Consider the following 13106-nt stretch of genomic DNA (forward strand, 5'->3'; position numbering starts at 1 on the left):
ACTGCAAACACATATATTTTAAAATATTATGTATCCACAGTTAATATATTATGTGTCTGCGGTTACCATGTTATGTGTTTATAGTTGACATGTTATGTGTCTTAAATTTATTTAGATGTTATATGTCTGTAGTTAACATAACATATTATGTGCTTCAATTTATTTACACACATATAAAGGTACAAAATATGTCAACCGTAGACATAATCTAAAAGTTATTTTGGACCAATGTCTACAATGCAAGATTAGCACTGATCCATGGTATAATTTACCACAAAGTAGACCCCAAGGTGCACAATATAAATTGCTTAGTAATAAAATTCCCCCAACAATAACAAATATAAACAAAAGAGATCATACGAAAGGTGAAATATATCCTATATTATTTCAAGGAAAAGACCACAGAGGAGGTAGTCATAGTTCATTCCACCACATTGTTTCACCTATCTAGATGAATGAATGAGCTGATGATGATAACACTATCAATTAGTCCAATGTGGTAAAGGCCTGAGAGAAAAATAGCATTACAACACAGCCTAATTGCTTTTTGGAATTCAGATATTAGATACTATACACAGATGAGAATGGTAATAGATCTCGAGGTGCGTGGCAGGTGGTGTCTACAAAGCAACAATAGAAGGAAGATCTCGTTCCACCTCGATATCAGCCTCAGACCCCTCCACAATTTTCTGCGGTGCGACATAAAGGTATTAGCGAAATCATTAGGTAGCATGCCCAATAGAATACTCAATCTGGCACGGTTGGACATACCTTGGGTTCGTTTTGTTTATTTCCTGAAAGATAGCAGTCCAACGCCCCCTTACCATAAAGGATTTTGGCCCCACATCCACGCCCCTCGTGTCCTACAGCCTCATCGTCAACTATAACAGCATCTATTACATTATCACCGGACCTGACATCAGGGATCTGTACAACACAAAAAGGAATTTATCTCATATAAAGAATATGAGTTTGTCAAATAAGGGTGGAGCAGATTGGGTGAGCCCATTATACAAGGGTAGATGCCTATAAATACATTGGTTGAGCAAATTATTCTGTGAACCTGGGTCCACCTTGCAAGGTGAACCCATACACAATTTACATACTAAATGTTCACAATTTACCTTTTAAAAATTCACAATTTGTATACTACAAACACACAATGTTAACATATATGTAATTGATTACCTTGTTTTGTATTCACAAGTTCATTTCAAATACTGCAATCAATTCCAATACTAAAAATACACAATTTAATCTTTTTAAAATTTAGTATAGTTGTTATGTGTTTTGATTTAGAAACACAATTTACATTCTGGAAGTTCACAATTCCAAAACTAAAAATATATAATTCAATGTCGGTTAGGACCAGGGTCCACCTTGCAAGGTGGACCTAGTCCATGGTATAACAACTCTATTGGTTGTATCTCTAGGTGTTGTATCACCATCACAATTAATAAAAGAATAGTTTCAGTCCCGTGTGTAGGCACATTGCCGAACCATGTAAATTTTGCCTTATTTACTTTTCTGTCATTGTTATTGTTTCTTGTTCTTGTTAATCTCAACATTATCCCAATTCACCATTTCCGAGATTGAATTCACTTCATCTTGACTTGACAGTGCTCATTCTAATCGGAAGTTAAATGGGTGCAAAAAGATGAAGCATTGCATACCTCATACATAGCATCCATCAAAATACTTTCCAATATGGATCTCAATCCACGGGCTCCTGTATTCTTAGTGATTGCCTTCCTAGCTATTGATCTCAAAGCATCTTCGGTGAAATGCAGTTTTACCTGATAAGCGAGCAGTAGTATAGTCGTAAAATAAATGTACTCACGAAAGAACAAAGAAGGTGCAAATGGTCGACATTAAAAGGTGGAGTTCTGATGTCTAGAGAAAACTAAGACCATGAGTAAAAAAACATACATTATTCATTTGGAACATTTTTTTGTATTGCTTCCCAAGTGCATTTTTTGGCTCTGTTAAAACCTGGAAAAGAAAAGTATAAAGTGGAAGTAAATAAAATTTTAAAAGGATAGTTATATCAATGCATGCACAATTATAAGATTTTTATTGATAAGAGGGACAGCAATTACAATATAGAGAGGAGTCCTCGCAACAATTATAAAGTGGAAGTAAATAAAAAAAAAATATTTTAAAAGGGGAAAACTCCACTTTTTGTCTCCCTTCTTTCACCGTCTTTAAGGTCGAAACCCTTATGAAAAATCATCCACTTTTGGTCCCTTAAGTTCCAAAAACCCTAATGATTATCATATTCCTCCAATGAACATTACGTGATAATCAAGTTAGAAGATTCTTACTTGCATGAAAAAGGAGAACTTATCATTCTTTCAAAGGACAGACACATATCTACTAAAGAAATCAACCATTACATGTTCTTATCCAAGCTATAGCTCATAAATCCTTAAGGACACAAGCTTTCACATAAATTATGCATGAAACTGAATTAGAAGACTAAAATATTAATCTCACTACCATGGTTCTTCTAAGTATCTACAAATTGATTGATTTTGAATAATTAATTCAACAACTCCACCATGGATCTTATTGCATGTCATATTAGGATCAATTGCCTTGATTTTTTGTTTTTATATTTTTAAAACCTTTAATCCAATTATAGGGTCATACATAACCAAACAGCAATATTGGTAATAATTCCAATTCCACCTTACTTCCAAACATGCAAAATACTTTCACCAAAACCCATTCCAATTACCAAGTATTTGATTTCCATTCCGATTCCGATTCCCATGTTCGAACCAAACACACCCTAAGTCTGCATTCTCAACAAATAAGATTGTTGGAGATCCTTTAGTGCCAACTACAAAAACACTCCATTACTGATACAAGCATGCATGTATAATCTCAAAAGACTCTAGAAGTCCTACATAGAAATCATCCAAACACAAGTAAGAAGGATTCAAAATTTCTTAAAGAAAGTTGAGCCCCTATAGCTATCACTATAAGGTTCTCAATTTGATAATGTAGATTTGGATTAGTGAACTTCATTTCAATTTTTCTTCAATCCAAAGAGCAAATTATTACATCTTAAATAGCATCATTGCAAGCTATCGATTTCAGAAAATAATTAGTATTACCTGCACAAGTTGATCCTCAGTAAGAGCAGTTAAACTAACAAGGATGGGAAATCGTCCAACAAACTCCGGTATCAAACCATAGGAAATTAAGTCACTACTTTCAACCTGCAGACCAGAAATCATATGGTATTACAATATTTATGAAAAACAAATTATAAATCACTGGCATGGAACGAATAAGCATGCCACAAAATCTTCAGATAGATATTCTATATACAATAGGACCAATGCTACCCCTGTATTAAAAATGTAAAGCAATATTGATGTTTAGGAAAACATTTTTTATAAGTTAATTTAAATATAATAAGAAAATATTCCCAAGGCAGTTACAAGTGCTTTTTTTTTTTTAATATTATTTGAAAAAATTGGGCATACCTAACAATAATTCATGGATAAGAAAGTTTTCACACATGTAAAGTCTGTAGCTAATATCTATAGTTTTAATAGAGACATGAACAAAGTCTGCACAAAAATCCTTTTTTTACTATGTCTCAAGAAGATAGACTCAAACATGAAAGTGCAAGCTGTGATATCAGTAAGTAAATATGAATATACAAACCCATACCGTCTCCAATAAAGTTGAGGTCACTACAGCACTCGTTACACCACCAGTTCTCATATTTGTACGTACTGGTGCGCCAAAGCCAATGGAGGAATCTTGACGTCTGAAAAGTTTTTCAAAATGTGTAAGTTGCAAGATTAACAAGGAAAACACTGCCAAAAAAAAAGGAACAATATCATACAATAGTAGTATGACCTTTCTGAGATTGTCTTCTCCAAGTCAATAAAGGCACCACCACATATAAAGAGAATGTCCTTTGTGTCAATCTATAAAAACAAATACAACAAGGTCGTCAGGAATTCTTTGCAGAACTGCAGCATGACTAACAGCAGAAAATACTCAATGATTGAAACGCCTTTCATTTTTACATTCTTTATTCTACGTTAAACCTTTGCACCCACTGCCATAAAACTAAATATATGGACAAGGATTGTTTTCATCGAACCGGGCAACCAGCAAAACAAAAGTGAATATCTTGTACGCTAATCACACCTGAATGTTATCACCTCGAGGGTGCTTCCGAGCTCCCTTTTCAGGAACATTTACAATCTGCAAAGAAGATCACTTCAGTAAAAACAAAATGATACAACAAACAAGCAAATATCTTTTTGGTTAGCCATGATACGTTCTTGAACTTCAAGTCTGGAACGGAATGGAAAGCAGCCCCGCCCCTTCACTCTAGGGTGGTCCTCGAACTATCCAGAACAAGCAAACCATTACCATAAAATCATAGATGCAGCACTTACTGTTCCTTCAAGCATTTTCAACAATGCCTGCTGAACACCCTCCCCTGAAACATCTCTACTGATGTTGAGGCTCTCAGCCTGTCAAACCACCGTTACAGAGTAATTAGGTTATTTTCATAAGATATTCGATAACAACAGTACAAGGTCCAAACAGATAATAGTACCTTCTTTGTTATTTTATCAACTTCATCTATATATACTATGCCCTGTTGAGCAGCTTGCACATTATAGTCAGCAACCTGAAATGAAGTCACACCATGATTTCTATGCAGAAATAAAAGAAAAGAGAAACTCAGACTACAACAATACATAAGAGGTCAATTATGCACTAGTTACCATTAGGAGTTTATATAGAATGGATTCTACATCTTCCCCAACATACCCTGCCTGCAGACCACAGTGATAGGAATATAAGTTTATGATAAATTGATAATTACTGCAGTATTACTAGAATACAACAAAGATAAAGTATGGATAGTGGAAACTATAAATGGATTACTATGCCGAAAATACATGATTTCTGATCAAATAAGATAATGAGACAATAGCTTGCCTGAGTAAGAGTAGTGGCATCTGCTATTACAAAGGGAACATTTACCAATCGTGCCAAGGTCTTGGCTAGTAATGTTTTCCCTGTCCTTGAAATGACATCAAAGTACCAAAGTGGAAAAAGTAATATTAATAAAAGAAAGATGCATAGTATCCACAAATGCATGCATAAAAGTGAAATAAGAGGTTAAAAAAATTATATATCAAAAAGACGAAAAACAGTGAGCAGGAAGAAAGGGAAAAGGGTTAATGGGGTTCAACTTATTTTCACCAATGACAACAATGGCATTTGCAATTATTACCTGAACCTGTTGGACCCATTACAAGAATATTACTCTTCTCCAGCTCCACAGCCTCATGTTCGGTTCCCTCCACTTTGTCACTGTCATTTTTTTCGGGGTTCCTATCTTACCACATTGTAATGACAAGCATTAGAAACTAAAAAAGTTTTTCCCTTTTTCTTGTCTTTTTGAATTGTAGAGAGCAGGTCTTAGTTACAACATATAGCTATAGCATTGTGCATTTTGCAATTGATTACCTAAAGCATTTTCAACGTATGCACATAGTAAAGGGCAAGCAAACAAATCTACAGGAATGAAAATTCAGAACTAACCACTTTTGAGCAGAGTCATTGTAGATTCTCTTATAATGATTATATACAGCTACAGAGAGGACCTGCAATTTGAAAATTCAATTACAAAACAATAAGAGAAAATATTTACTACAATGCAAAAGCAATCATCACAAGTATATTTTCTTCATGGAAAGCAAACACAAGAAAATGAAAATATAGATAAATAAATAAAATTTTGGTTCCATTTTCACATCTGCTTTTTCAGCACTGCAGGATAACCAATTCCAAAAGAATCATAAGCTAGAAAAGTAAGACCTTTTTGGCTCTTTCCTGGCCAATTACAAACTTATCAAGCCCTTTGCAAATTTCCTTGGGGGTCGGAAAATTTGGACCCAAATTGGAGCCTCCCCAGCACCCATCTTTAGCCCCTGACCCAAACCCACCACCAGACCCCGAGCTCGGACCGTCCACTTCGCCCACCTGAACGAACTTCACACCCGGGCGCACCACAATTCCGTCCCCCGGAGGCTGCCAAACTTCCGGCGGATCCCCATAAGAGCTCGAAATGTCGATTTTGGCACAAGACGAAAGATTCCTCGAATTATCGTACCCTCGGTCAACGAATTCCCCGCGAACCGATACGGGCTTGAACAAACTGAAACTATGGCGGGAGTTCGTGAAGCAGTTCTTTGACTTTATCCTCGAATTCCACCCGATATTACCCAAGCGCCCGGCTTGCATATGGTTGAGAATGAAGTATCTGACGTGAGAAGCAGTTGCAGAAGCTGTCTCTCTACATGATTTGGACCTCAGCGCAGCAGCCATAGCTTATCAAGTAAAAATAAAGAACAAAGTCGAGAGAAAATCTAGTGTGATAGTATTGGGAGCATGGGTTTTGGAGATAAAGCTGTGAACTTTACACGGATTGGGAGTTCAAGAATCGGAGGGAGAATTTTCAGAGAAATGAAGCAAAGATGGAAGATTGAAGCGAAAACTTTCCGATTGAACGAGGAAAAAAAAAGATTCAAGATTTCGAGATATTGAATTGAGAGAATCGTGGGTGGTTTGTTCGTGTAGATTCTGCGATGATTGAGGGCTGGCTGAGGATTTCTTGTGAGGATCAGACAAAGGAATAAAAAGAAAACGAAAATGAAAGTTACAGCAGAGTTGCACACAAATATCAAGATTATCTAATTTGGGCGCATTGTGTTTCTGAACGGCCGATGAAACGGTGTCGTTAGCTGCAGAAACTGTCTTTTTTTTTTTTTTTTTTAACATAACTGTTAAAGATTAATGTAGAACACATTATTCAGCATTGATTTCTTTTTGTTTTAAATATCCATTCTTTTCTTTTTTCAATAAAGTGTCTTTATTGGATGACTTAATCCAAGTCTATCATAATTTAAGTAACAAAATTTGACCCAAAAAAATTACATAGTATACGACGGCAAATTATGCTGTGGACCAGGTCCACCTTATAGAGTAAACATATTGCTGAATATAGAGTTATCCAAAAATGTGTAAATGTAGAGGTTTCAAAGTGTGAATGTAGAGTATAAAAATCGTGAATGTAGATTTATGATTGTGTGAATGTAGAGTTGTCCAGAAATGTGTGAATGTGGAGGTTTGAAATTGTGAATATGGAGTATAGAAATCGTGAATGTAGAGTTATGCATGTGTGAATCTGTAATAGCGTTAAGAAGTTCTAGCAACTTGTAGCCCTGTAATGTGTAAATGTGGAGTTCTCAAGTTGTGAATGTGGAGTATAGGACCTGTGAATATAGAGTTTTGAATGTGCGAATGTAGAGTTTACAAATTGTGAATGTAGAGTATAGTGTATGTGAATGTAGACTCAGGTCCACCTTGCAAGGTGAACTTGGGTCCACGGCATAACAAACCGTATACAACATACTCCTCATATAATACGACTTAATTGTACTTATCAACAATTTAATTTTAAAAAAGAAACACAAAGAAAATTCATTAGCTAAAATCAAGCACAGAGCATTACAAATAAATTAAAGTGTAAGAAAATTACTACATGCAATCAACCATAGAAACAAACTCATAGGCTAAGATATGAACCGTCCAATTCACATATAGCTTAGCAAATTAAAAGAGTTAAACACAACAGTGATGAAGTATATCTTTTAAACTCCCACATGGATGATGGGAGTGGGTTCGAGCCTCAGTGGAGGCAACTGTTGACTCTTTGTGTTTCAGTAGGTTGAGAAAGTAGTTATGAACAGATACTACATTGTAACAGAGTCAGTAGTACTAAAAAAAAATATATATCTTTTACACATGCAAGTAAAATAAGATCAAAAAAGTTGGGTCATAGCTAGTTGAGTTAAGCCCTGGAAAAACTTGAAGGGCATTTGTTTCAATATGAAAATAATCCAATTCATCCAAGTAAGAACTTCTTTCATTGGGTATACTCCACTTCATGGCACACATTAAACTACCTTAAAAGATTCAAATGTTCATCCCTCAGACTCAACCAAAACTCATTCTACATCTCTCAACACCAATCGAAGCATCAATATTGAGTTTGGACTAACCAGCACAAGGTTTCTTCCATTTTTCTATGAATCTTAGTATGGCTAGAGAGAAATGTTCTTAATTCCTTGACAACCATATCCTTCCATTCCCTAAAGTAAGTTCTCCCATTTTTCTATGAATCTTAGTATGTTTAGAGAGGAATGTTCTTCCTTGTCAATCACATATCTCCATTCTCGAAAGTAAGTTCTAACACTGTCCACAATAATACTAACATACATAAATTGATAATGTCAAAGCTTATCGTTCCTGGCTAACCAAATATTCTAGCAAATTATCTATAAAATTTAGCAGGTTGGTTTATTCCTTGTTGAGGCACCGGAAATTTAGCACTACCCACTTAACAAATAAAATATAAGTTCCTATGTTCAACTGCCACCCAGATAACACCCACTTTTGTATGAAAACAAAAGGTACTACAAGCTTGCCAAAAGAAAATTCAAACCTTAAAGAGGGATTATGACTTTCCACATATATATATATATATAGATTTCTATTCAAATGTGGCCGCGCCCTTACGTGCGGCCGTGCGGTTTACACCACTCAATGTTACGAAATGCACCACTCAATGTTACGAAATGCACCACTCAATAACATTGAGTGGTGTATTTCATATTTAAGAAATACACCACTCAATGTTATTGGGTGGTGCATTTCGTAACATTGAGTGGTGTAAACCGCACGGCCGCACGTAAGGGCGCGGGCACCCTGAACATGACCCATACTATATATATATATATATATATATATATATAAATATAATAGTCCACTCTAGGATTTCCTCATAAAGTTCTTCTCTAACTAAAGCTCTGTAACAGCTTTTAACCTTAAAGTTTTCTCTTTCTTTATTGACCTAGATAAGTTTGATGTCTCTACTTATGCACTGGAGGGGGAGGGGGGTGGGGGGGGGGGCTCGTAATGGGGAAATTGACTATAATGGAGAATTTTTTAAACAAGGGAATAAAAATGAGATGATTTTAAAACATGTACAACTTTAGGAAAAAATTCATTGGGACTTACATTTCTGGTTGTTAATGTTTTAAAATCATCTCATTTCTGTCCACTAGCTTGTTTAAAAAACGTCCCATTTAAGTCAATTGGATGAAAGTAGGCTAAGCGGAGCCGAGCTGAGCTTTAGAGAATTAGGTATGAGTCTGCTAAATATTATAACTGACGCACCTTAAGTACAGAAACCACGCACCTTAAGAAGGAAAATTACGCACCTTAAAAAGTAAAACAACGCAACTTAAAGCTTTAGATTGACGCACCTTAAATTTCAACAAAAACGCACATTAAGTTCTCACTGAAGAATTTGATACATCTTAAGCACAAAAACCATACACCTAAAGAAGGAAACTCACGTACTTTAAGAAAGAAAACCACACACCTTAACTATGCATATTATATTTGACCAATACGGAAAATGACCAAATTTTGACCGCATTTTTTTAATCATTGTTAATCCTAGGTGCTGATCTTGGCAAAATCAATGGCTCTTATCTCAGCCACGTTTGCACCTGAGCACACCATCCACATTTGATCCTTATATATATATATATATAATGCTACTCACCCCTCCTAATCTCCCTCTTGCCATGAAACTTTGATGATTTAGTCTTTGATAACAAATTAGTGGGGTCTCAATTAATAACATCAAATGCGAATTAAGTTTCTCGTGATAAGTGTGAACTAATTTGATCCATCTAGGATTATCAATAGCTAAAAAATGACGGAATCAATTTTATAAATATTAGTATAAGGAAATTAACTTAGGGATTCCATGCATCTATTTCTTTAATGTAACAAAATTAATTAGACCAAATATATTCTGTTTGCAAACTAGCACCAGTAACTCAATTGCACATGAGACACTACCAACAAAAAGAAGAGGGCAAGCAATGAAGATGAATACAATGAAAAACCTATCCAAAAGCGAATTAACAAAACTTAGAGTAATTATAACCAAAAGCAATATCTACTACCTAATACCATACGAACAACAATAAGTATTTAGATAATTTTTTTTTAGAAAAGTGTAAATTAAATATTAATTTTAATGTTAACTATAATAGACTTCTTCTATATAATCTTGCATTAATATTCTTTGAATTATGTTACTTATTTAGCTAGGTTTGAAGGCTAGGTCTTGTACATATAGGCTTGGACCTATTTAGCTAAATAGACTTTAAAATATGCCTAAGTCTAACCTTTTTACTAAATAGGTCAGGCTATGTTAGGCCCAAACTAAACCGGGCTATAAGCCCCTATGAAGCATCTTGGCCTATTTTTATCTGGGAAATTATTATGTGGACTGCATGTGGTCCACAAAGCTGGTCCAAAACGACATCGTTGAATTTTATGAGTTACAATAATATATATTATGAGTTAGAATAATATATATTATGTGTTAGAATAATGAAGCTTCTGGGGTAAGATAATATACATTATGTGTTAGAATAATGTACATTATTATGAGCTAGAATAATGAAACTTCTAGGTAAGATAATGTACATTATGTGTTAGAATAATGTACATTATGAGTTATAAAAATATATATTGTAGCGGGTCGGTCACGTGAAGAAAAAAATTACGTGAAACGACGTCGTTTTTGGACCGTGGCATGAAGTGGCTCTCCCAAATTGGGAAGTCATAGGTTCGAGCCTCAGTGAAGCCAATATTGATTCCTTGTGCTTCAGACTTCATTATGTTGAGAAAGTATATCCGAATATATACTACATTGTAATAGAATCAGTAATATTAACAAAAAAATCATAAAATACATCATCTTACATTCTTACCCAAGAAATTTCATTATTCTAACACATATAAAGTACATTATTCTAACTCATAAAATACATTATCTTAATCTAGAATGCTAATTATTTTAACACGCGCGGAGTAATGATTTTTTTTAAACATCAAAACGACGTCGTTTGGACCGTAGTCACAGCTTGTGGACCACAGTCCACACAATAATTTGCCCAAATAGCATGGATGGGCTTTGCTTTAAGAGGCTTATAGGGAGTTCAAATTAGTTATGCTTGACAAACAAGTATGACGATTTCTACAATTTCCAAATTCGTTGATTACTAAACTCTTTAAAGTTGGATATTTTTCGAATGGCTCTTTTTTGGAGGCTAAGATAGGTAACAACCCCTCTTTTTTCTAGAGAAGTGTCTTAGAGTCCAAAGAGGTTAGAATGAAACTATAGAGAAAGAGTGGGAGATGGTAGGATAATAAAGATTTGGCAAGATCCCTAGTTATCAGAGTTGGAGAATCCTTATGAGCAATCATCTGAAACGATCACACATCTTTCAAATGCAACGGTGGACTCATTGATGACAATGGATGGGAAAATATGGGATGGTGATATTCTGCTTGATTTACTCTGAGAAAGGGTTAATGTGCTTGTAAACGTGAAAAACTTGAATTGTATATATTCAAAATTCAAAGTGTCGGTTACAATGAACCATGTATTAAACGAGAAAGGTACAATCTCTGGATATAAGAAGTCATCTAATTCTCTACTAGAAGTATGTCGATTGGAAGTATGTCGAATTCGGAGTATGCTGAATTGGAAGTGTGTTGAGTTCAGAGTATGTTGAACTGGAAATATGCAAAGTTCGGGGTATGCCGAATTGGAAGTATGCTGAATTGCTAAAGGGACCTCCGGAGTTAAGTAGCTTGTGTTTCGGTGAAGGGCTTATATGCAGCTTGATATTCAAAGAAGGGCTTCCGATATTCAAATGGTGTGTTCCTCAGCGTAGATATACTGCAAACGTACTCCAAACAATATTCTGGCGAGATTCTGACAAAGCTTCGGTATACCGATCTTCGGAGCTCTCTTTCTTCTAAAATAAAATAAAACCACTCTTTATAGTGGTGAGGATACAGAGAAAATCTAACCATCTTATGATTTTGGATAATTATCAATTTAATTTAAATATTTGAATTAAATATGAGAAACGTATCAGGACACCATCACGTCCAAGTTCATGATTTTGTATTATCTTCAAACCAATTTATATTATCCACATCTTCCCAAAATTATATGATCCACATATATTCTTGATGGGCCAAACTAAGTCAAAATCCGTCAATTTAAGCAGCCCAATTGACCCAAACAGCCTAATCCAACTCAATTAAATATTTTCACCAACTTGGGCTAGCAATCCAACACCAATTACATTTAATTAAGTAATTAAACCAATTAATTATTCAATGGATCATTTAATTAACCCAATTAAATAAATATTAGTCCAACTAGTCTAATTAAAGTAATTAATTTAATAATTAGATATCCACGTCAACCTCAACAACGTCATTTAAATTTTCAATGGTAATAGTGCTCAACATAGCCATTTATGAGACAGAGTTAAGAGTTTCTATAAGAATTTGATGGGGCAGTTTCACACACAAGAAACCCCACATTGGACAAGGATGTGGAAGCTCAAAATTTCTCCTAAGGGTACATTTTTATTTATTTTATTTTTATTTTTATTTTGTGTGGCAAGCATGGTCAAACACCTTGTTTTTGTCTCTGGCTATGAAGCATATTGCCTGCTCCCAATTCTGTCACTTTTGTTCTTTGGATAATGAGACCAATTTCTATGTTTTTGTCTCATGTGCTTATGATATGTCATGTTGGAAAAATGGGTGGCATTCAATTACAAGGATGTGACACACTTATAGATTGGGTGAACATAAACTTAATTCCCTTTATGAGTATGGTTGCTGCCTTCTTGTCATGGTATGCTGAAAAATTTGGAATGCGTGAAATGAGAAACTTTGGAACAAATCGAATCATTACACATGATCATAGTGTTGAAGAAGCTAAACTATTCCTTCACTGTTGGAGAGAGGTAAACAAAATGGATATCTCAATTAGGCCAGGTTCAACAAATCAACTTGACGGATGGAAGAAACCCCTATAAGGATGGTTCGTTTAAGCTCAACATGATGCCACAATTGATACTAATGCAAGGAAAATGAGA

At 34.9% G+C, this 13106-nt stretch overlaps 1 protein-coding gene across 2 annotated transcripts; it reads right to left on the reverse strand.

Annotated features, from left to right (window-relative positions):
- Positions 1–354: 354 nt before the first annotated feature.
- Positions 355–6702, reverse strand: LOC116013398 (CLP protease regulatory subunit CLPX1, mitochondrial-like). 2 transcript variants are annotated; one of them, XM_031253124.1, is made up of 15 exons: positions 5869–6702; positions 5593–5654; positions 5282–5382; positions 4984–5063; positions 4767–4817; positions 4595–4669; positions 4431–4508; positions 4177–4233; positions 3880–3950; positions 3688–3787; positions 3123–3227; positions 1930–1992; positions 1674–1796; positions 772–927; positions 355–689 (listed from the first exon to the last, which is right to left on the reverse strand). In XM_031253124.1, the coding sequence occupies exons 1-15, from the start codon at positions 6376–6378 to the stop codon at positions 621–623; spliced, it is 1701 nt and encodes a 566-aa protein (XP_031108984.1). In that variant the 5' UTR covers positions 6379–6702; the 3' UTR covers positions 355–620. The 2 variants fall into 2 exon arrangements, with proteins under 2 accessions (XP_031108984.1, XP_031108985.1); XM_031253125.1 differs by having other exon boundaries at positions 5282–5386; positions 5869–6010.
- Positions 6703–13106: the final 6404 nt, after the last annotated feature.

Source organism: Ipomoea triloba, chromosome 3 (genome assembly GCF_003576645.1).
Source record: "Ipomoea triloba cultivar NCNSP0323 chromosome 3, ASM357664v1".
NCBI classification, from domain to species: Eukaryota; Viridiplantae; Streptophyta; class Magnoliopsida; order Solanales; family Convolvulaceae; genus Ipomoea; species Ipomoea triloba.